The following is a 23,021-nucleotide window of genomic DNA, read 5'->3' as shown; positions in this document are numbered from 1 at the left end:
GTATAGAAGGCAAAATGAACTAAAACAGGCTTTGGTATTTCAGAAAGTGAGTCATTTTTTCTGTTGCATCATGTACAAACTTTTCCCTTCTCATGTATGTATGGTTGAAATTACTTTGAGGTTTTGAATTCTCACTTCAGGTCTCTGTTTTTTATTATTTTCAAACATTACTGAAAGTGATGGTTGATAGTCTTTAATGCTGTGCTTGCATTGCCTTGCTGTTTAGTTGTTGTTTTTTTTTTTTAAATAAGACAGTGGGCAACATATAGGTGGTTAGATGAGCTGGGGAATTACTGGTTTCTTTTGTTTAGGTAGGAGTAAAAGATAGGTATATTGATGGATCCATAACATTGTTCCAGGGGGAGCTGCTAAAAAATATCCTTTACCCAGGAGGCCAACCTTGAAATCCTTTTGCATTGTGGTTATCCCTTTTCAAATTCTTGAGCATTTATAGATGTTCCTTGAAATGAGTTTAAAGACCATGAACATGGTGCTGTTGCAGCCAGGTGAGATAGCAAACGTGTGTGTCTTTCCTTAAAAGAGTGCAAGAGAGTATTGAACTCTCTGAGGTTCTCCATGGAGGAATGTTATTGCTCAGGAGTTTTAAGATAAAGACTAGAGCAGACAATGAGCACTGGGAGATGCTCATGCTGGGAGATAGAAACACGGTATCTAAATGGAGTTTCCACAGGCCAGGCCCAGCACAGAAGCCAGTTGGTCTCCATATGCCAGGACCAGTGAGATGTTACACATTCTTCTTGGGATGAAGAAATCCAGCAGACAGAGGTGTGTCAAACCTGCCCTTGTGTGTCCACCTTGTAGGGAGAAGTGGATACCCCTCAGGAGTGAACTGGATGACCTTTCTTCAGAGTTCACAGCTGCCATCCCCAGCTGAGCTCTGCAGGGGACAGGGGACTTGCCCCAACCCCAAGCAATTGGGTAAAGTAACATCACCTGGGTGTCATCCCTTCAGGAAAATTGTCTGTAGCTTGCTTTAGTCCCAGCACTGAGGATCGGTGGTTTTGCCACAAGTAGCCTTTGTCATAGTGGTAGCACAGTGATGGATACAAAACATAGTTCAGAGGAGGAAGATTTGCTGAAAAGAGCTTGAATGGCCAAGAAATGGGTGCCACCACAGGCTTTTCTCCCAACCCTCATTAATTTTCATAGTGAAAGAGGGAAGGGTTTGAGGAAGAGTTTTTTTGTTTGTCAAAAAAAACCCAAATCTTCTTTCATGGAGCTGCTGCCCCAAATATTTTTAGAACTAGTGTGCAGCTGCACAGTCTGCCTTGCTCATTAGAAACTGGATTGATCTTCAGTCTTGACAGATTCCATGAGAGATCTATTACAAGGATCCAAGGTGACTCTGTGGTATGAGAGGGTAGGAATCTCCCAGCTTACTGAATGTCAGCTGTGACAGTGCAATGCCTGAGGTGTGCTGTGTCAAGGCTTGAGCTGCACTTATGGCATGCTGGCAATGTGAAACTGGACAGGGCTTTAGGAGGTGATCCTTTTCTTTTCCTGGCAGTAGCAGGAGCTCAGCTGGTAGCAGTCCTGTGCTGTGTTTGTTGCTGCTTTATCACTGAGCCTCTGTAGCTGCTGGAACCTATGTAGCTAGAGCAAGTTCCTCCTGGGGTTGTCTCCATGACTTTCACCTCACAGCCACACAGATTCAAAGTGTGTGAAAGAAGTTGCCTTTGGGCCTGTCCCTCAAGTGTCCCCAGTTAGTAATTGCCTGGAATCTGAAATGTTAAATGCCTGCGGAAACCTTGCGGGGAGCTCAGCTGAGTGTGCCAAGGTCCTCTGGGGTAGAGTTCAGCAGTCTGAAGGGCTCACCTGATTACAGCAAGGTCGTCATGCAGAGTGACTCAGACGAGATTATCTTTGATGTCATGGAGTGTTTCTTCCCATTGCAGTTGACAGGACAGTTGGTCAGAGCATGGTGCTAATAATGCCAAGGTTGTGGGTTCAATCCTGCTATGGGCCATTCATTTAAGAGTTTGATTCAGTGATCCTTGTTGGTCCCTTCCAACTCAGAATATTCTGTGATTCTGTGACAACTTCCTGGCTGCAGTTGTGAGGGGGTTTTACTTGCTGGGGCTGCAGAGCAATGCCAGGGGGTGAGATTCCTCTTGTGCAGTCTGGGCAGCCCAGCTGGATGCTCTCATGGCTGGTGACATCTTCATGGGTGAGTAGCACGGCTGAGCCCACCAGTGTGGGCAAAGCCTAGCAGGGACATTTGCTCCACAGTTTTAAGAGGGGATTTCAGCCTTAGTTTGGGTTTATGGAAAGCAGTGTGAGGTTTGGTTTACAGAAGAAAAAAAAAATAGTCTTTTCAAAAAGCAATTTGTTTCTGCTTTCTGTGAGCAAGGCTTCCAAACAGACTCGGTCAGTTCTGCAGTACGATCAACAGAACTGGAAAAAAATATCAAGTGAAGTAACACAGTGGCTGTGGTAAACATGAACTGGGGCCTTGGAAGTAGCTAATGGCATACCACAAAAGAGTCTCCTTTCACCCACCACGGATGGTGCCAGCAGAAAGCACTGCCAGCGCTGGCGTCTAGCAGAGGAAAGCATCATTTGGCTCCCTTTTGGATTTCATTACTCTTCCTGCACTCCCTCCTGCTCACAGCAAAAGCCTTTCCAGTTGTAAAGAAGTGAATTAACTGCCTTCGTGTCAGTGATGGATGAGGCGCTTTCTCCCCCTTCAAAGAGAGGAGCTGTGCCGGTGAATGCGGGACGGCGGAGTTGAAAAGTCCAAGCGGAACAGGAGAGCCCGTGTGGTGACCCAGCTGTCAGGCAGGACACCCTGGGGACAGCTCCCACCGGTGCCCTGGGAGTGGGGAACAAAAACCACTCTCGGCACACTCACTCGGCCCCAAGGCTCTTTTTTTTGTGTGTGTCCTGCTTTCAATGGACTTGGGCACATCCCTGAGCACACAGCAGCCGTTTGTGAGGGTTCAGGGAGCCTCAAAGGCTTTCACAGGGAGCTCCTCCAGACTGCACAAAGCAGGGTTACCACGCTGGTACTTGGGAGATCTCCTTTCAGGCGTCCATGGCTAATCATATTAAAGGTGACCTCGTGGGCAGCGCTCTCCATTGTTGCCATATGTTTTGTCCAGTGCTTGAGTGATGTTGTGCATTGGAATGTATTCATGCGGCGCCTAATTTAATCACCAGGCTTAATCCCCTCTCCTGTTCTACACCCTTAGAATTTACTGGCTCCTTTCTAGCCTCCCATGCATTGTCTGGGTCTCCTTCACAAGCTGATACCGATGCCTGGAGATATTTTTATTTACTTATTTACTTTCAGAAAGTATTTTAGAAATATCATCTCAAACACAAGCCCAGAAACCTCTCCAAAGGGAGGGTGAGCACAGCGGATGCTCTAGCAGGCTGATCCTTGTTCCCTGTGATCTTTTTCTTCCAGCTTTTCCATAGAGAAATTAGGGATTAGGCTCATGGGTTTAAAAAAAAATAAACCAAAATACTACGAATGGAAAAATCACTGAGAAAGCAGTGTGTCTCCTTTTAATATTGTTGGAATAAATAATTTTAAGAACTTGACTGTCTCTATAAAATATGGTGTTGGTTTCTGCCTTTAAAACTTACTGCTTTGGTATGGACAACTTCTGTTCCAGGGCTGACTGGACAAAATTAACCCAACAAAAACCCAAGTCCATCAAGCTGGGAAATTGGAAAGCCTGATTTATGCAAGACTTCTGCAAAACCCGAAGAGCTCTGCAAGAGCTGCTGTGCTCCACAGCAGATAGGCATTTCTAGGGAGCAGGGCTTTACATAATGTCTTTTAAGGATAATTTCTAAAGATTTTGGTAAGATTTCCCTGCTCCAGCTGATGCTGCCTTGTGGAGGGGTATGTTTAAAATGGGAATTTGAGACTTAGTTGTGTTGTGACTTGCTTTAGGAGTGGATGGGAGCAGTCCTGGCAAGGGAAGGCTGTGATGAGATTTTAGGATGATACATAATCAGGTTGCTAGTATGCTGAACTCCCAGGGGCAGAAACCTTATATTTGCTGAGGCAGTTTATTAAATAAACAGCCTCATGCTTTGGTTCAGCTCTTAGATTCTCCTGCTCCACATACAGTGTGCTGGTACACACAGCTCTAAATAGTGCAATACATCCTGGATATCTTTGAAACATTAAACCCAGATTGTACCTGAATTACAGCTTTGGGTTTCCCTCTGTGTGTGGGTGTGCATGTGCACACATGGGATCCCTGCAGCCAAGTTCTCTCACATGAGCTCACTGATCTTCTCTGACTGCATGCTGTGTTTTGAGTTTGATGGGAGGAAGGAGGCATGATGTAAAAGATTGCAGATTTGTGGCTGGTTTTAAAAATAGTTTTAAAATATTATGTATCTTCATTTTAAAGAAATGCAATACTGCTTGGAAACCACAGCTACTGAACATAAACCATGTCGAGCCCTTTACATATGTTTAGTAACAGTGCAGAACAGAGGGTTGTAACAGCCTGCTGTGCATAGCGCTGGAAGAAGATTCCCTGATCCAACCTTTCCCCCCATCTTAACACAGGGATCCACAGACATGTCACAGGCTCTGACATCAATTTGGCCCCACAAAAATGCTATAGAATTTACACTTTTTCTATGTGAATTTTGCTAGAGCCCTTTCTGAGGTGCCTTCATGCAGGAATTGCTTTTCTGCTGAAGCGCAGCCGTGTTGCAGCCAGAGGACAGCTGGCCATGGGTTAGTTGGAGGGCAGGAGGCCTGTCCCACTGCCAGGGGGTCTGGGCTCACTGGACAAGTCTCCTGGCCCCTGTCCACTCCTGCTTCCTTCTTTTCCTGTGACAGAGGAGCCTGGAGCCTCTAGGAAAATGTGAGTGTGAGCAGGTTGCTGCCAGAAGAATTCAACCGCACCACAACCAGTCCCTTCCCAGGGGAATCCAACAGTTGTGCTAACAGCAGCAGCTCTTGCTGTCCGTAGGAATGGACAGGAATGTCTTTGGAAAGCTTTGGATCTCCCACTCATGCACTGAGCAACTGTGCTTAGTTATGTCATGGGATTTTGGTGAAGCCAGGGAAAGGAGGGCATGGCACACAGCCCACCTGTGCCAGGGAGGAAGGAGCCAGCACTGCCATGGTGGGATGTGGAGTAGTGTTTTATGGCATGCAGTGTTCGGAGAAGATGCTCTGCAGCAGGCAGTGGGCTGAGTGTGTATGGCAGGAGATGTCTTCCCATCCCCATGCTGTAACAGTGTCAGGGGGAAAAGGTTTGGCCAAGGATGTAACAGCAGGTTGTAACGTACTGCAAGGAAGTCCAGATTGTCCCTAGAAACTGAGCAAAGCTGGAGTTAGCAGTGCTAGGTCTGGACTTCAGGACTGCCGTGTATTTCACAGCAGCACCCCAAGGGATGGAGGAGAATGGTGTGTCTGTCAAACTGAGATCAGCATGGTGTGATCAGGGTATTCTGCTCTTCATAGTCCCAGTTTAATGGGTTGCAGATATAACTAAACCTAGAAATACTGTTGTGATCTCTCTTGTTACCTGGCAGAGCTCTTATCGTGTCAGCACAGGGGCTGTTCATATTTTAATGGGTTTATCTCTTGTATGGAGGGTATTACAAGCTTTCGTCTGTCTTCCAGTGAGACTCTACGGAAATCCCTCCAGGCATGAGGCAGTACCTGGGCACTGAATTAATCTGTGCTCCTGGATTCTCACAGCTCCATTAGTGGCTTAGCAGGGGAAGCAATTTGCATTAACAAACTTAAGAAAATAGGATTTGCTGCGTATGATCTGCCCTCAGTTCCTTGTATCCTCCCAATAGCAATGACAAAGACTGGGCACATTATGGGAAGGCACAAAATAGGCTGATTTGTAAAATGTGTATCAGCATCCTCCAGGGCTCGTGGGGTCAGCAAAAGTTATGCTATAGTCAGGTGCACTAAAAGACACCAAACCTTTTTTCCTCCTGCCACATCCCCAGACATATCTACACCCACAGCTCTTACCTTGCCTTTCCCTATGACTTGAGCCATTTGAAGACAGCACTGTCTGTCCTCCTCAAGGTAACCACTGCCGTCTTCTCTGTTGCTAGCATGAGGCTGGGGCAGCTCTCAGAGACCATGTGGTGCTTTGGGAAGGGCTGTTTGTCCCCTCACTTTTCATCCGATGCTGCTGGTGTTCCTAATCTGTTTTCCATTAAAGAAACTGCCTGTGGGACACTGCCATGTTTCCCTTGCAGTGCTGTGCATCCATCAGGGGCTGGATCTGACCTCTCTTTGGGGGCTGCTGACTTCTGCAATGCTGTTCTCAGCTGACCATGGGCTCTCACACAATAGCAGGGCCAGGCATGAAGTTACACTTCAGGCTGCTTAAACCTGGGGTCAGTAAATTAAGACCTGTTTTCAGGCATGGCTGTCAGGTGTCTGAAATAATAGCAGTTGGGGATAATAACCTGTTATCTGTAGTACCCCCTAATAACAACATACCAAGCAGCAAGTTTAGAGAGGGTTTCTACTTGGTTGCATCACTTTTCATCTAAAGCAAATGTGGAACACACCAGTTGCTTCCCTTTCAAGCTCTCCCATACCATTTTGGGACAGAAATGCCTTAGGGATCCGTTTCTGATAAGGCTTTGTTTTTCTCTGTCAGATCAGGATGGCATACATATGGACTTCCATAGCACCTAACCTATGACAAAGCTGGTGTTGGTCCCACAGACCCTTCAGGTCCTGCTGACTGACCAGTGGGCTACAGGTGCCATGGCTGCACAGAAATGCCCTTTCTTTGGCTGCTGGCACTGGTCAGCTTAGGGGAAGTTTTACATCAGCTATACCCCTAAAGTTCCTCTCCTTGTTAATGGTGAGAAATACTTCCTTTTTTTAATGTGGTTACTTTGACTCACTTGGTTGGTCTGTTTGCTCCAGGATTTTCAGAGCAGTGGATGTATTTGCTGCTCTGCCAGCCCCTTGTGGATGAGCCAGGGGTTCTGAGGCCCAGGATCTGTGTCAGTCCTGGGTGTCAATGGGTGCTGCTGGTGTCATTCTCTCCTTCTCCACACTCTGCACCAACTGCAGATGCCTGTGGGCCTTAGAATTGTGGTGTCAGTAGCTCCATTTCCCATCTCTCTTCTCATGCAGCAGACCCTGGTCTTCCCTGTTCCTGTTCACAACAGCTCCAGGTTCCTGTCCTGCTCCCTGGCCTCTGGCTGTTGGTCTCTGATCTCTCCTAGGGAGTTCTAACCCTCTGATAAGTACATGAGAACTGAGTGCTGCCCTTCAGCCATCAACTTCTTCATGGACAGAGAAACTTCACTTGCCATCAACTCTTAATTGCTTTGAGAAGGGTCAGTCTTACCTCCCCAGGAGTCTCTGTGGTTGTTTCAAATTCCTGATGGCAATCTATCTTCTTACTGGAGTCTTGGTTATCCTCCTCTACCAAATTCCTGCTTTCCCAAGTGAATTTCCATATATCTCAGGTGAGAAGAGACCATTGGGGCTGGGCAGGATGAAACTTCTCCTCTGTTAACTGTCCCGCTAAGCCTGTAGTCATCATCAGTCTTCAAAATGCAAGAATTTTCTGCAGCCCAAAATCTCATGTCTCCATTGAGGCTGGCAAAGCCCAGCTTGTGAGGGTTTTGTTGCTGCACAAGGTGAAGTCAGTGAAACTGTCTTTTGTCAGAACACGTGTGGGACTGGGAGACACACAAGTGCTGGGAATGCTTTAAACGGAGGCTGGGAGACGAGCTCTGAGTAACAGAAAATGAAACAGCCAAGCAGTGAAACTTGGCATGTGTCTTGTTAGTGTCACAATTTTTTATGTGGCATTTCCTAGGGATGTTTTGCTTCTATTTTCAAGTTGGTGTAAGTGTAGAAAATACTTTTAACTTCATTGACAGTTCCCTAGTGGTCTAGGGCATGCGGTGCAGTGTCACAATTTGTTAGCTTCTGAAGAAAGTATTTTTAATCCACAAATTTAAACTCTTTGCAATTGTATAATCTGTATTTTAGTTCTGTGGTTTCCTAATCGTGCATCTAGAGAATGAGCTCATCCAGTTTATAAAATGAACGGAAGTACTCAGCTCTTCTTTCTAAATAAATCTGGATCCATTTCTTTGTGGATTGCGTCCGAAACCTCCAATGCAGGCAAGTGCGAATGCTTAAAAATAAACTCATTTGCAGTTTATATTTTTGCCAGGTGGTGAAAGTTGTCTCGTGCCCTGTCTTTCCAGAAAGGCTCTTCAGCTTTGACTTGCAGCTGTGAAATAAAAGCCAAAGGTGTGATGCCAGCTTGCCATTTTGGTGACAGTATCTGCCTGTCTTTGCAAAGGGTCCAGACACACTTCTTCCTGGTTTTGCTGTGCTGCCTGACCACCCATAGCAGAGATTTTGGGGGCCATTAGCCATCAGTAGGGTCGCCCTTTTATGTGCCAGGGAATGTGTGCTGGTGACTTCACTTTTGTGGTGGGAGACCACCTCACTGCATCCCAGGGCTGATGTTTGGAGAGCAAGACCTACTGCAGCCTATGGGGATAATTTAGTAATAGCTTATTGGAGCTCTGGGTCCCAGGCTGTAAACTTTTGGGCTTCCCAATTAATTTAGGGGGGAAGAGCTATCTTCTCTCTCCCATCTTCCATGTCAGGAATTCTCTGGCTTTGCCTGTGCTGTATGTAGCTGTATAATGCAGGCAGCAGCAAAGTAAATTATAGGATTATAAATTAGAAGTAAGCAGTGGGATACAGACCAGAATAATACCCCAAATGAGTTCCATCCCCTTTTCCTAGGCTGGATTGGGGTTTGGTTTGACATAGTCCTTAGCCACATGCATAGATCTTGTAGCCTGTTAACAGAGGCAGTTTGCTGGCTAATGTGCTGAGGGCATGGGGCAGCGGGGATGACTTCAGGAGCCTCCTAGAGAATTTAAATCTTTACCTGGAAATTGTGCTTTTAGGGGTGGGGAGAAGGAGTCTCACTGAAGAGGCAGTAGGTATGATTGTACCAGTTTAGGACCAATTCATGACTTCCAACCAGTAGCAACAGCAGTCGCATAATCAGATGCTGAGATTGGCCAAACATTTGCTGTCTGCAAAGCCAGAAGGAAAGGACTGCTCCAATCCAGTGTGAGAGGTAACTCGTTGAGCTGGTAGCAATTTTCCTTGTCTTTCCTCTTTTTTCCACTGTAGGACTTTTGGTTTGTCCTTTATTACCCCCGTCCTGTCCTTACCACATGTTCTTCATCCATTACCCAGGGTCTTTCTCCAGCAATTTAGGGCTGCAGCACAAATAGAAAAGCTCATGGAAGAAGTGCTTTGGTCTCCAGAGCAGCTTCTTTAAGTGAAAACACAGCTGTGAGGTTTGCAGCCTGAGCTTCTGTAAGGGCTCATCCAGCCAGCACAGCCAGCACTGCTGCAGTCCTTCCAGCACGCAGGAATTGGGAAATCCATTGTGAACAAGATTGAGTTTGATGGCCTGCGTGGAGGCAGATGGATGTATTTTTAAGGGACTAGGTGCCAGAAAACTCTGTGATTACGTTACTGGAGCATGGCTCTTTTTTTGTGGTTTTAAAAGTGAGTGTCAGGACTTCAGGACTATTTCTTTTTCGGGTCAAAACCGAAGTTTGGGCGGGGCATAGAAACCTGCTTGATGACTAAGTTTATTCTTAAAAAGCGTTCTAGAGCTTGCTGGAGAGGGGAGCCTTTATTCCAACAGGGAGCAGATACCAGTCTCTTTAGACTTCCACACAAACGGGGTTAAAAGTGATTAAGTGTCTAGGGTGAAAACAAAGCCCTGCCTTTCAGGAGACAGTTTTCAGTGTAATCTTTAGATCCAGTTCCCTGCTTTTTGTCTTGGAGGCTTGTGTTCTGCCTTGCCTCCTGCCCTGGGTGAACTCTTTCTGCTTGAATACCCCCACATCAGTGGAATTACCTTGACCGGTTCCAACCAAGGCTGCCCTTACATCGCCCCACAACTGGGACAGCTCAAATCTGTGACCTGGTTCCTCGGCTGAACCGATAATACCTCTCTGACACAGTGCATGTGTAGAGAACACTTTTCATCTCATGACGAAGGTTTGCTGCTCAGAGCCAAGGCTGGGAGCGGGGGATCCAAGCCAAGCCATTTACTCAAGGGGCATGCAGAATTTGCCCAGTCAGGTCAATATAGGGGCTGGCAGCGTTTCAGCAGCCAGAAGAGTGCTCCTCATGCTCTCTCCTTTTTGGAGCTACAGGCTTTATCACATGACCGAGCCCCTAACTGCTGCAGGTCGTTCTTTAAACTGAGGATGGCTGCTGGCTGCACTGAAGCCCAGGAAAGTCTGGAGGTCCATGACAATGTGAGACACTGTTCCCTCTTTCTGAAAACCTGAGTTTTAGCCTTGGTGGAAAAAGCCCCAAGATACAGAGAGGTTCCCCAGCAGCCCCGCCAAGGCCTGTCTGCCTGAGTGGGGCATGGGGTTCCCATAGGGCTCAGACAGCACGGAGCTGTCTGTGCACTGAGGGGCAGCTGCTTCTTCTGCTTCACTGGTGTCTCATGCCTGTGCCCTGGTTTAGTGTCTACTCACCTCTGCTGAGGGTGGGGTGGGAGCTTTGGGTGCAGATGAAGCACGTCAGTGTCTGACAGATGGGGGCACAAGGAGCATCCCACTGTCAGCCAGCTGCATCCTCTGCTGAATGTAATGATGTAGGAGTAGAGAGCAGGAGTATGTTACTAATCCAAAGAGTGGGGTAATTGTACAAACAAGTGATATGTGCACACAGCCCTCAGTGCTGTGGGCTTAGGAGATGACTTTCCTTGTGGTGCCTTTCCTCAGGGAGGTGGTGTTACCTTCACCTTTAGCTCGCAGTATGTGCCACCAAACCTCCCCAAGGATCTGTGAGCAATTCTGTGTGCTGTGAGTACATTCTCTTGCTCCATTGACCAGTCACAGAATAGTGTGCTCACACCTGCTTGGTGCCTTAAATGAGGTACTCCCATCCATGGAGTCAACAGTATGCCATCAAACAACCTGCCCCAGCCCCTTTGAATTTCAGTTCCCTGCTCCTCTGCTGTTTGGGTGTATAGCAGTTGTGTCTGGTGATGAGCAAGCCTATCCATCACTGTATCCAAAGAGATCCAAATTACTCCTTTTGACAGCTCTTATTCACACACCTCCCTGTGCCTCTGACGTCTCAATTATTGATGGAGCTCTCCTGGTAGGCAGCACTCTGTTCTCATCATGGCTGCGTTCCAGCTCCCTTTCCCATTGAGTTCATGCACACACCATGCCGAACGGTTCCTTATGTGCAAAGCCATTGAAGTGGAAAGGGATCTTTATTAGCATGTGAGCTCCGGGGCTACACAACCGAAGGGGGCAGTGCAAGCCAAATCACGCCGCACTTTGGCGCTGGGAAATTTCCTCTCCCCCTCCTCTCCCAGGGAAGCCCAGCAGTGTCTTGTAAAATGAAATTATTTAATACGTTTATTGGCGAAGATCCTTTGATCTGATGAACCTCCCTTGTGATGGGGGTCACCTTGCACTTGCATTTCACTAAGAAACTTCGGTTCCCCATTGCCCCTGCAGGCATAAAATGCAGTATTTTGGGGTGCAGTGCCTTTTCCTGTGCTGTGGTATCAGTTTGTTTGCTGGCTTTAAAGCAAACTCCTGACAAGGAAAACTGACACACACAAAAAGGAGCTTTAAAGCAGCAATGTGGTGTTGGAGCAATGGTGTCAAATTGGTTGAGAGTTAAACCTGTGCCAGGGGGGTGATTGCAAAAGGCTGCTTGTTTTGTAGGGCTTTGTGTATGCAGGAGGCTCTGGATGTCTCGTGACATTGCTGCAGCAGAAGTCAGATAGAAGAATGATGAAGCAGTGGATCAGCTCCTGACATCTCCCGCCCCAGCCTTGCCCTGCAGCCTTCTGTAATTCAGAAGTAACCAGAGGTTTTGTACGTAGTGAATGAAGGCAAAAGGAAAGGGCATGTGCTGGAGAAGATGGGACCAGAGAGAAGCAGCAGTGTAGGGCTGCAGAGAGCTGAAAAAGGACACTTGAGTTCCATTCTTGGAAGTCTGTGGCAGCAGGCACTTCATAGATTAGCTTTAGCATGAGAGGGAAAATCTGCACTGACCTCCCAAAGCACTGAGGTGTTGGGAAGCATAAGTGCCCTTGCAGTGAGCAGGGCTGTGCAGGAGTGACTGACTCTGGTCAGTGGAGCTCCCCTGTGGCTCCAGCGGCAGAGAGGACCCAACTGCAAGATGTTGAGTGGGTTTGGACAACCTTGTTAAGCTTAGTAAGGCAGGTTACAGTCTCTGTGTTCCCAGTGTGGTGCCTGCACAGCTAGTCCTTCCCTAGCTGCCTTACCTGCTCTCTTTCCACCCAATGATGAGTTTTGCCTGAGGGCTTTGTGCTCCCTGCAGGGCCCAAATGCCACCAAATGAGTAAAGGCAGCCAGAGCATTGCCAGTGGCTGCACAGTCAGAGCTTGACTGTTCATTCAGAGTCTGTGAGGACTCCTGGTGACAAACACAGGTCCCCTCTTCCCCCTCCTGGCTGACCATGACAGTGCATCAGCAGGGCAGATCTGCAGAAGAGCGTGGGTTGAGAATCAGGGGGGACAGCACAGCTGCCTGGAGCTTTGGTTGCTGGGACAGACCTTTAGTTACAAATCTCTCTGTGTGACAGCCTGACCCTGACCTTTCTCTGAGTGTGGTCCTCTTGTCACTGTGGGTGATTGCAACATCCTCTTGCCTGACAGCATTGACCCAGATGGTCATGCCATGTGTAGTCCCTATTAACCAGGCCTCACTGGCACTGGTGGGTAGCAGAGATGGCTGAGCCTGCCAAGCAGGGTGTGTTTTATTTGTCTGGAATACCATGAGCAGACAAAGAAGGATTAAAATAACAGAAAGTTGAAAACCCGTTATCTTTGGGAACTGTGATCTTTCCTTTTTGGGTCGGCAGGTTCCATGGGACTCCATCCCTTCAGATAGTGGAAAGGTCACCTTCCCAGACCTGATTGCCCCAAGGCTTTCCCTGGCAGCCTGTCCAAACAAGGCTGTTTTCCTTCCCAGCCTTTTTCCTTCCTTCCCTCCTTTTTCCCCCTGGACTTGTGTCCTTGCACAGAGGTGGCTCCACCCTCGAGCTGTGCTGGGGACCCAGAGCCCAGATGAGTTACGGCCAGAGATGCTCAGTCATTGCAACCCCAAAGCCCACTTAGCTGAGAGCTGCAAACAAGAGTTTCAGGCACTCCTGAGTTTATCCTAATCAAAATTATTGTTAAAAGTCACCAAAGCCACACTTTTGCCATGGACACTTGTGTTACATGGTGTTGCATGAGCTTGTTTTTCAGAAAGGCTACTGGTGGGGGTCTAGAAGTCAAGGGAGCTCAGCTGAATTTGGCCTCAGCCTGGTACTTGGTTCTTAACTCAATATTCAAGGTGGTATATTTTTCAATTATTTCATGGCATGCAGTTTTATTTGTGTCAGTGAGAGCACAGTGTATGACTTCGCTACTCTTCAGGGAAGTGAAAATCAGTGCATCATCTAGTGATTCAGCACACAGGGTTTCTTAACAGCCTACAGGAGAAAGATGTTTTAATTCTGTGCTCATTCTTGAATAAGCTATTAATTTGAGCTAGCAATTTTCTTGGAGCCCAGAGGAGAGGAGTCTGTGATCAAATGCAGTGGCTCAACACTGCTCTCTCCTCGTTCCCTTCTTTCAAAAAGTTGGGCTCATCATAGCAAACCTCCTTTGACTTTTAGGCCTTGCGGTGGCCTTCCCAGACCATTTCAAGAGTCCTGCACAATTCAGCACTAGCAACAGCCCTGCTGATAGTAATCTCTGTGACCCCTAAAAGGTGCATGAAGTGTGGCAGCTACCTTCTCCAAAGGATGCTGCCTCTCTTATCCAGCCTGCTGGCTCCTGATCAGGGTCTGCAGCTCTGTTGCTGAGTCCAGGAGCTGCACCTCATGGCTGTGAGAGCTGGTGGGACACTGGCCTGTGGGTCAGCAGCCTTCCCCAGGGTAATGAGCGGCTGCTTGGATGTGCAGGACTGTTGCAGAACTCAGTTCTGTGCTGTTTTCTAGGTAGTTCTGTGTATAAAATCACTGAAGACATTTTAAGCAAAAAAGTCTCCCCACAGAACCATTCTGTTGCTTGTTGAAAGAGGATTAATTTTTCCCCCTTAAATAAAATGAGCCGTGTTTGAAATCCGAAAACTCTCGCTGAATGCCTTCTTGGAGCTGCAACAAAAGCAGCTTCCAGGTCCCATCATAGCCTGCTGCCGGAGGCGGATCCAAACTGCAAACCCTTCTAACAGCTCTTTAATAACTCTGCACAGAAGGAAAAATCTGTCACCTTTCCCTCTGTGGTTTCTCCTCTGTTCTAATGCACTGGAGGAACGAGATGGAGCCGGGAAAGTTTTCAGAGAAAGACTCGTGGGAACTACAGCTGCCGATGGAGAAACTCATTTCTTTAGTGTCTGAGGGGAACCGCAATCGCTTTGGTGAAGGGTGGTGTGTGTGGGTGGGTTTGGAGGGGTGAGCTGTTACGACCCGTGCATTTCAGAGGAACCACGAACACTTTATAGTAACAAAGGGTGGAAAAAGCAAGAGGTTTCTGCAACGCATGTGACTTTTCCCTGAGGTTTGGAACCCCACAGTATGTTCCACGCCATGGTGTTTGCGTGTCAGCCTTGGTGAGTTAAGCTTTCTCCCACAAGCCTCGCTTGAAGTTGCTGTAATGACTGAGAGCCTAAAATGTTGCTTTTTTTTCTTTTTCTCTCTCTCTTTTCATTGTCCCACACCCCTTCTCCTCAATGCAGATGAAGCTCTCGTTTACCTTGGACCAGGAGAGTGGGATGCCTCAGGGCTGTTATATCTATCAGTACCGGGACAGCAACAAGTAAGTCCTGTGGAAGATTACATACAGCAAACAGGGGAAGGTGCAGTAAAAGGAGACTGCCCTGCCTTCTGGCAGAGAGATCACAACTGCTTGTACCACTTAAAAGTAGATTAAAGAAGGCCTCAGGCTTGACCTGAAACTGGGAACAGCTCCTGTAAAGGCCAGATTCTTTAAAATGCACGAGGCCCTGCAGCCCCCTTTTTTTTCTCTAGCTTTTAAAAGCTGATTTGATTTGTCTAAAAGGCCTGCTCTTGGGTACCTCAGGCTCTGACAAAGCTCATCCAGGCTTTGCCCAGGGGTGTTTGCAACTCACAGCCTGAGCTATTGGTGCTGGGGTGACTCTGAAAGCATGGCCTGGGGGAAAGCACCCAAAGGCTGTAGAGCACTGGAAAGGAGAGCCCTCACCTGTGCTTAGCTAGACCCACACAGCACCCTGTTCTCTCTTCTAAAGCTCCTGCATGGGTTCAGTGAGTGGCCTTTATGGTACTGTAGCCCCAGTGCAGCCACGTGCTCTGTTTTTGTAAGATACTATATGATATTCAAGCTTTGGATGTGTTTGGAGCACAGAGTCCTCTATTTCTAGGTATTCTGCCTATTTTTACTAGCTGCTGTAGTGAATTGGCACCCAAGATGTTTTTATTTCAAATCACATTCTCATTATCAAATTGACATCAGCAGCAGAGTTCAGGATATTTCTGTATTCACCCTGAATACCAGCATGTCATAAATCCATGGCCTGTTACTCCACCCATGTAGTTCTGCTTCTTGCCAGTTATTCAAGTTAACCTAAAAAAGGAGAGTATATGAAATTGTCAATGAATAGAACAGTCTGTAATTAGATCTGCTTAGAAACACTAATAAGAGCAGTCCAAGCAAGGAAGAGGGACATCTGCAAACACACAGACCACTGTCTTAACTGAGAAATCTTAATGTCTAAGTAAGAGGGGACATCATTTGTGGCAGACTCATGCCTGTGTGTGGGTGATTAGCCTGTGGTGCTTGGTCCCATCCCAAATATCCTGGCCCCAGAGCTTTCTCTGAGCAGAGTTGGTACCTCCAGCACCAGCAAGCTCACAGGGCAACATGCAATTCAGTGCCAAAGCATAAAATCAACAAGGGAAGAACATTTGTTTTTGACAGTTTTAAGGGCAGTGGCACACAGTGGACAGCAAGGAAAAGAAACCCCCCAGACTTGCTGGGCTTTGTTAAGGATGTTTATAGACCAGTGTTTGTAATTGTGTGGTGTATATCTCAAAAATCAGCAGCCGTGGTTTTTCTGCCACAGACCCTTCCCTCCCCAGGCTCCAGTGGGTGTTTTCTGCCATTGTTTGAGGAAACTCCAGGGACACGGGTGGAACTATTTTGTTTAAGTGCTAAGGCCAGTAGCAATTCTGCTTGAAAACGTTGCTTTTAGCTGTGAGAGGCCCAGTGTGTGACAAAGCAGCTGTGTCATGTCAGCAGCTGTTGATTGACAGATGTGTGGCTGTGTCCTGTGTTTCTGGCAAGCATGGGAGCTGAGCCACCCTGGGCCATGCCAGCCGGGATCATGACTTGGAAAAATACAGCGTGGGTAGAATGAGTATAACTGCAAATAAACTCATTTGCGTGTGCCTGACAGATCCAAACTGCAATTACACTTCTATGCAGGCGCCCATACTTTGTATTTTATAGCTTGCTTCACCAGCCTGGGGAGAGCAGGATCCTTTTTCCCAGGGAGAGCCTTGCTAAGTTTGTGCACATGCTTATCCCCCTAAACCCTGCATGTGCAGCCCAGCGCTTCCACAGTCCTTGGCTGGTGAACTGAAGCGTGAAGGTCTGTGCTACAGCTGACGCATTCTTGCAGGTAAAATGCCCTTCAGCCAAATGTGTGCTTGGTTCTGGTTGTACCCTAGGTTATTTTGGAGGAGCTCATATGTGCTGCAGCTTTGCTGGCAACAAGAACTTTGCATTTGAATAGAGTTGGGAAGCACTGGACATGGCTCCTGCTCAACCAAGCAGAGACTTTTCCTCAAGCACTGAGGCTGTCACAGGGTTAATCTGATGTCCACACAGTAACATGGCACTTGTCACGATAGCTTTTCCTTATAGTAATTTTCTAGGGTAGCTTGTAGGGCTTGTGTTCTCCCAAGTGTAGTCAGGCTTTGACAGGACCCATCAGGACTCAGTGGGTAACAGCTCTTCTGCCTCCTAAAGATGTAGCCAGATGTTAAAGCAGTGTAACCTTGGTGTCTGCACTGTATTTTGGAGGCATTTATAGCCCAGGGAAGAAATACTGGTGACACACTGCAAGCTTATATGTGGGAAAGACTGGAAATGTGCATCCCAGAGCCCAGTGCCCTCAGCAAAGTATCAGACTTGGGGCATTATGTCAGGAGCACAGGTGTGTGAAGCTCTTGAGCAGCAGCTTTAACAGGAGGAAGCTGAGGTGATTCTGACCGGCAGAAACCCATCCTGATCTCGAGAGTGTGCCAGATGCCCCAGAGATCAGTGTGAGCCAGACTGTGTGTGTCAAGGCTTGCTGTCACCCTGGTCACTGAAGGAATGTCCCTTCCCCTCCAAGTGGCAAATGCTGTTCCAAGCTGCAGCCAGACGGGGCCACCGGAGAACAGCGGATATTGGTCTCCCACCTGGAGAACAAAGGACTGCAGCATTGCTGAAAGTGTAATTACCACAGCAATTAAAATTTCTATTGCTTAGGCTAGAAGTGCAAGTACCATGCAGGCTCTTACAAGGGCAATCAATTGGAATTTGTTCCCTTTAAGATGATAAAACCCTTCCAAGGAAATGTTGCTGCTTCTGCAAGTTTTTTGTTGCCTGCCTGCCTGCAGGAACATTCGTGGGTACAGCACTCACCCACTCCACTCTTGCACCCTGGATGCCAAGCACTTTGGGTGGACTAGACTCGGTGAAGCCTTGGAAGTCTTGGAAGCTTTGTATTGAAAGCAAAAGAAGTGCTGAGCAGCCAGCTGCTTGCCCTGCCCTTCCAACCCCTGCTATAATAGATAGGTATCTGATAGCACTTGATAGTCCCAGTGGCAACTTGGAACTGTATGGAGCAGCGGGGCTGTCACTGCCTCTGCAGTCACAGGGGTGAGATCAGAGGACACCACTTCTCCTCTTCCTCCTGCTCATTTAGGCATTTTCATCCCCTGGGCTGCCAGTCCTTCCCAGCCTGTTGATCCTTCCTGGCCCCAGAGGAAGTGGCTTGACCTGACACAGAAACAAGCAGTCTGCTTTCTCATTTTCAAGCCATGTTGCTTAAATTCTCCTTAATGGAGATCAGTCAGTGTAATGGACAGAGCTTCAGGCTGGTGCTCTGAGCTCTGTAGGACAGTATCCTGCGAGGGGAGCACTGTGCTGTGACACTGAGACGGATGGTGACAGGTGGTGGGTGACACTTGGAACAGGAGCATACTGTCAACCTTCAGATGGCCCTAGAGCAGTGACATCCAGGAGGGGACAGCCCTGCCAGACGTCCTGTCAGGTGTTGACACAGCACACATCAGGTGTTGACAGCGGGACTGGCTTTCCGTCACTGCCTCTTGACACGGGCTGGATTTCTCTGGTCCTGCACAGGATCCAATTGCAAAAGCCAGCCAGGCAGTAGAATACCATCAAGTTCATTCACATCCACCATGGCTCATGAATCCTGTCCTACAACATGCACTCACCAGTCCCTGCTCCAGGAATGTGATTTGGGCTGTGCTGAGGAAGCGCCGTCTGCCCAGTCTGAAGCCAGCCTGCCCAGCATGACTGGTCCTGCTCCTGTGGGCTACCAGGCAGCAGCAAGGATGAGATCCATAAAGGTTACGGATCATCATGAAAGTCTTCTTCCAGCCTGTGTGCAGGGAGAGCCAAAGCCAATTCAAGATCCCCCTGGAAGAAATTAATTGTGAGAAGTCCAGTGTCTTTTGGCTGTATCCAAGAAATAGAAAATGCAATCTGTTCTCTACATTCATCATCATAATCCAGACACTTCTCTGGAGACCTGCTAGGCTCTGCCCACCTACCCACAGCAAGAATGACCCTTTAAATGCCTTTGTCTTCCCTCTCAAGACTCTCTGATTACTGCCACCTTTCTCAGATGATGCAGTATTCAGGGTCTCTGCCATTCCAGACCTGCCAGGGAGGTGTAAATCCCTGTCAAGCATGACACTTCCTTGTCCCCAGCTGGTACTTGTCTAACATGGTTTTCCTGCTCCCTCAGTGTCCAGGTTTTGGTCTGTTTTTGAGGTCCCTTCCCCACATCCCAGATTCCGCCTTTGCCGATAGACCAGCTTGTAGCTCGCCAATGTATTTCATTTTAATTCCGTGCTGCAGCTGCAGTTTGTGTCAGGATTATGAATTTGCAGTGGGGGCTTTCTTGTTCTCTTCAGAGTAATTTTGAAACCCAGAGAAGCAGCATCTTGTGTGGAAGCACTTAGAGACCTCTTACAAAAGCAGCGTTGGAGTATTGATCACTTTTTCTCTCTGGGGACCCAGAATGCTGCAGATTGAGCTGCTGTGCAGTGTAGCCACTTGCGGGCAGCACCACACAACTCTTCAGAATGAGAAGTGAAAAATAGCTCCAGTTGAAAGGAAAAGTGGTGCCCCCTTTTATATAGAGATCAATGATGTCTGGTACATTGGATTATCACTTAAAACACCAGGACTTCAAATGCCAGGGTGCATGCACTCCTGATGCTGACAGGCTCATGATACATAATGCTGTTTGGGTTACCAACCGAGCTCCTCTGCAATCTTTTCATAAGGTGAATGTAATATCTGCAGTGATGTACCCAATGTTACATCAAGAGAGCCAACCTATAATTATGCTGGAATTGTTTGAACGGGTTATTTGTCACTAACACATTAGCTCACTCCATTTATTGCTTCCATTCAGGACTGCAGCAGGTTTGGTGTAAACAGAGTTTGGGTGGAGGTTTGGGAGGGTTTGTTTTTTTGAAAAACAGCAAAGCAGAATTGTTTGGAGTTTATTCTTTTTTGCTAGAAGAGTGGCAGTGCTCGGAAGAAAATATGTAAAGCAGCTGACACAGCTGCTGATTTGTTTTCAGAGATACTTCCCAGGTGTACAGCTCATGTGTTGGACTTTAGCATGGACCTGGTTGTTCTGCAATGAGCTGGCAGGTTAACCGTAAGGTGTTTTGTTACTTTTGAGAAATTGAGGCTTGCAAAGTGGTTTGTTTACTCAAGGAGCTGCTGCACAGCTCACACAGTCCCTGAGTGCCTGACCTGCCTTATTACATTGTTGTTTCATGGCACACATCCCAGCAGAGCAGCACTGCTTGTGTTGGTGTAAAGGAGCTCCCCTAATGGCATCTGATTTCCCAGTTAGTGATCATGCTCTGCCTCGCTCTGATCTGCAAGGCCAGGGAAGTCTCTGAAAGTGGTATCTTGTTTTGTTTGTCTTGTCTGGTAGACTGGAATGTCATGGGGGAAATCCATGTGCATGTCCCTTGACATCACAGGCTTGGACAGCTGCTTTCTTGAGGCGGTTATTCACCTGAAACTTGTGAAATGCTTTGCTTAGATTTCAAAACAGAATAAAATTAATGCTATTACCAGGAAAAAAAGAAAAAAAGAAGGTAGCACATTGGAATTTTTCTTTTCATACCATGTCTTGGTTTTTGTTTCACTGTTAGCACTGAACTTTACCCAAGTACACCTTTCACCTGCCAAAGGGTAAGCGTTGGAGTTGACCAGGCGAGGCTGGTGAATTATTCTGTCACTGTACATGGAGATAAACCAGTCCTCCTGGTTCTGGCATTGGTTCAGTGAAGGGTAAATTGTCCAGGAGAATAAGTCTGGAAGTTGACCTTTAAAACTTCAAAAGATATGTAATCCTTCCTGCCTAAGGCATGAGCTCGGTTTTCTGTCTACCACCTCCAAAGGCTGTTGGGACACAAGCTGCAAAATAGCATTTGTCACTTGAGACTTTGAGGAGCAGAGAGTTGTTCTTTCCTTCCACAGGCCTCTATGGCCATTCCTAGGTGGGGAAAAATAGCTCTTGCAAAAGGCTCTGCCCAGGTACTGTGTAGCTGCTTTTCTTCACACAGGCCTGTCTCCTTCTGCCACCCTGCAGCTTAATAACAGGTTTCCAGTCCATCAGAGCTGTAGAAATAGTAACTGCCAAATCCTTGGAGTTTCAGTGCAATGAGGGGGGTGCAAATGGAAATAGCAATCAAGGAAACCCACCTTCTCCTTGAGCAGGCAGATGGGATTTGAACAGAACCCTATCTCTTCCAAACAAATGTTTGAAGCTTTCTTAGGTGGCCTGCACAGGATCCCCCAGTGACCACTAGCTCTCTTTAAATCCTCAGCAGGGTTCCAGAGCAGTCAGTGTGTGCTCCCACCCTCAAGAGGCAGGAAGGACTGGGCTCTTAAATCCCAGTGAGTCCAGGACCTCTCTTCTCTCCCTAGACTGAATCAAAGGAGTTTGTCATCTTATTTGTTTCAGTGTTTGCTTGGGAAGGAGCTGTAAAACCTCCTTGTATCAGTGTTAGGTGTCTGAGATTTTGGTGGCAGTCAGGCAGGTGAGAAAATCAGCTGTGGTTGTAATTGAGTCAGAGATGCTGTCTCCATGTGTCATCCTGAAGATCTGTTTACGTATCCATTTGTTTAACAAAATGTTTGAAAGCTCTCAGCATCATTTCAGCACCATTTCCCTGGCCTATATGTGTCTGACTAATGCCCAAGGCAGTGAGCTATATCTGGACTAGAATTGCTAACCTGTGGATGTGGGTTTCTTAGCAGCCCTGAATTAGATGAGTCTGTGATTAGCCCTTATGAACATGGAAGAGGACAGATCTGACGTGAGAAAGAATGAATAATCATCCCTCCACAAGAAGCACCTCTCCATTTCATCATGAACCCAAGTTGCTGAATTGATTTTGTGTCAAGGAAGGCCCTCTCCTGGGCTGGGATCTGGCTAGAAAAATCACCAGACCCCCTAGCTATCCCCTCTCCCAGCAGGATTTCCAGGCATGCATTTTTCTTAAGAAATAGGGAAGTGGAATAGGGAAAAGTCCTTGGTTTGGCTTAGTTTCTGTGTCCTTCAATGTACAGGCATAGTGCAGAGTGACTTCTCTGCTGGTAGTAGGTTTTGCTGGCCACCCTGGGATGTTCCAAGCAGGGAGTGCAGGGACAATGGGTGAGAGGATGTGCTGCTTTCTTTTGCTTTGTCAGGGGGTGCTTTGGATACAAGCTAAGGGTGGAGAGATGCTTGCAGGGACTGGCAGTGGGGTAAGACCAAAGCTGATTAAGGGAATCCTGATTACATGGAGCTGGCCGTGATGAGGGATGCTCTGCCTGGGGATAAACCTGCCATTCCTGCTCGACATCCTGCTGTTGGATCTGTGCTGTCTGCCCAGAGGGAGGGAAGGTTTCAGTTGCCATGGGCAGGACCTCTACAGTCTGTTCAGCACTAAGTACCTTGGTTCCCCAGGGCATCAACAGTGCGAGCTGGAGTAACTGGGTGGACTGTCAGCCAGCTGGGATTGCTCTCATAGAGAGCTACTGGCTGAAAGCTGAAGCGTTCAGATTAGAAATAAAGCATGCATTTGAAAGGCAAGAGAGATTAACTGGGAAATTGTGCCAAGAGAAGAACAGGGAATTCTCTTTCAAGGACAAAGGCACTTCTGGAATGTTTTAGACCCTACAAGTCTTTTTTAATGGAGTAGTAGCTACCTGAAGGCCTCCAGGCACAGGGCATCAGCTGTTGGAATAATTGTCCCAGTCTTAAATTCCTGGCACATTGCTTTGCATTAATGTAAAGGACTAGTTTTGCACTGACACCACTCCTCTCTCCATGTGCTCTGCTGAATTGGGCATTCCATGGACCTTATTGAAATTATGTCCCCACAAATTAGAGGGTCAGAGTGTAACTATCTCTTCTTACCCTCTCCTGAGCAACTAAGGTGACAGTTCTACTTGTCTGGCTACAGCTGTGCATTGTTATTGGTCCTGCTGCTTTTTCAGGGTTTTTTCCCACAGTTCAGAGCAGCTAAATCAGTCTGGCAATGGACTCCACTCCCTCCACACCTCCCTACTTTTCCATCAAAAAAGGAACTCCAAGTCACACACATGTTTTGTGTGCTCAACTCCTCACTCAAGGTCACCCCAAGTGGGGTTCCTCTTACAGCTTAGCACTTTCACCTCTTT

General features: G+C 47.4%; 1 protein-coding gene across 1 annotated transcript in view; it reads left to right on the top strand.

Annotated features, from left to right (window-relative positions):
• DIS3L2 (DIS3 like 3'-5' exoribonuclease 2) overlaps positions 1-23,021 on the top strand; it is a 180,832-nt gene that overhangs the window by 129,962 nt on the left and 27,849 nt on the right. The window contains exon 15 of the mRNA XM_085069257.1: positions 14,782-14,861. Within this exon, the coding sequence (XP_084925383.1) occupies positions 14,782-14,861 (80 nt within the window). The remainder of the gene's footprint in view (positions 1-14,781; positions 14,862-23,021) is intronic.

Source organism: Lichenostomus cassidix, chromosome 9 (assembly GCF_008360975.1).
Source record: "Lichenostomus cassidix isolate B80296 chromosome 9, HeHo_3.0, whole genome shotgun sequence".
Lineage (NCBI taxonomy): Eukaryota > Metazoa > Chordata > Aves > Passeriformes > Meliphagidae > Lichenostomus > Lichenostomus cassidix.
The sequence above is the reverse complement of the archived record's forward strand: the minus strand, read 5'-3'. Positions and strand labels throughout refer to the sequence as shown.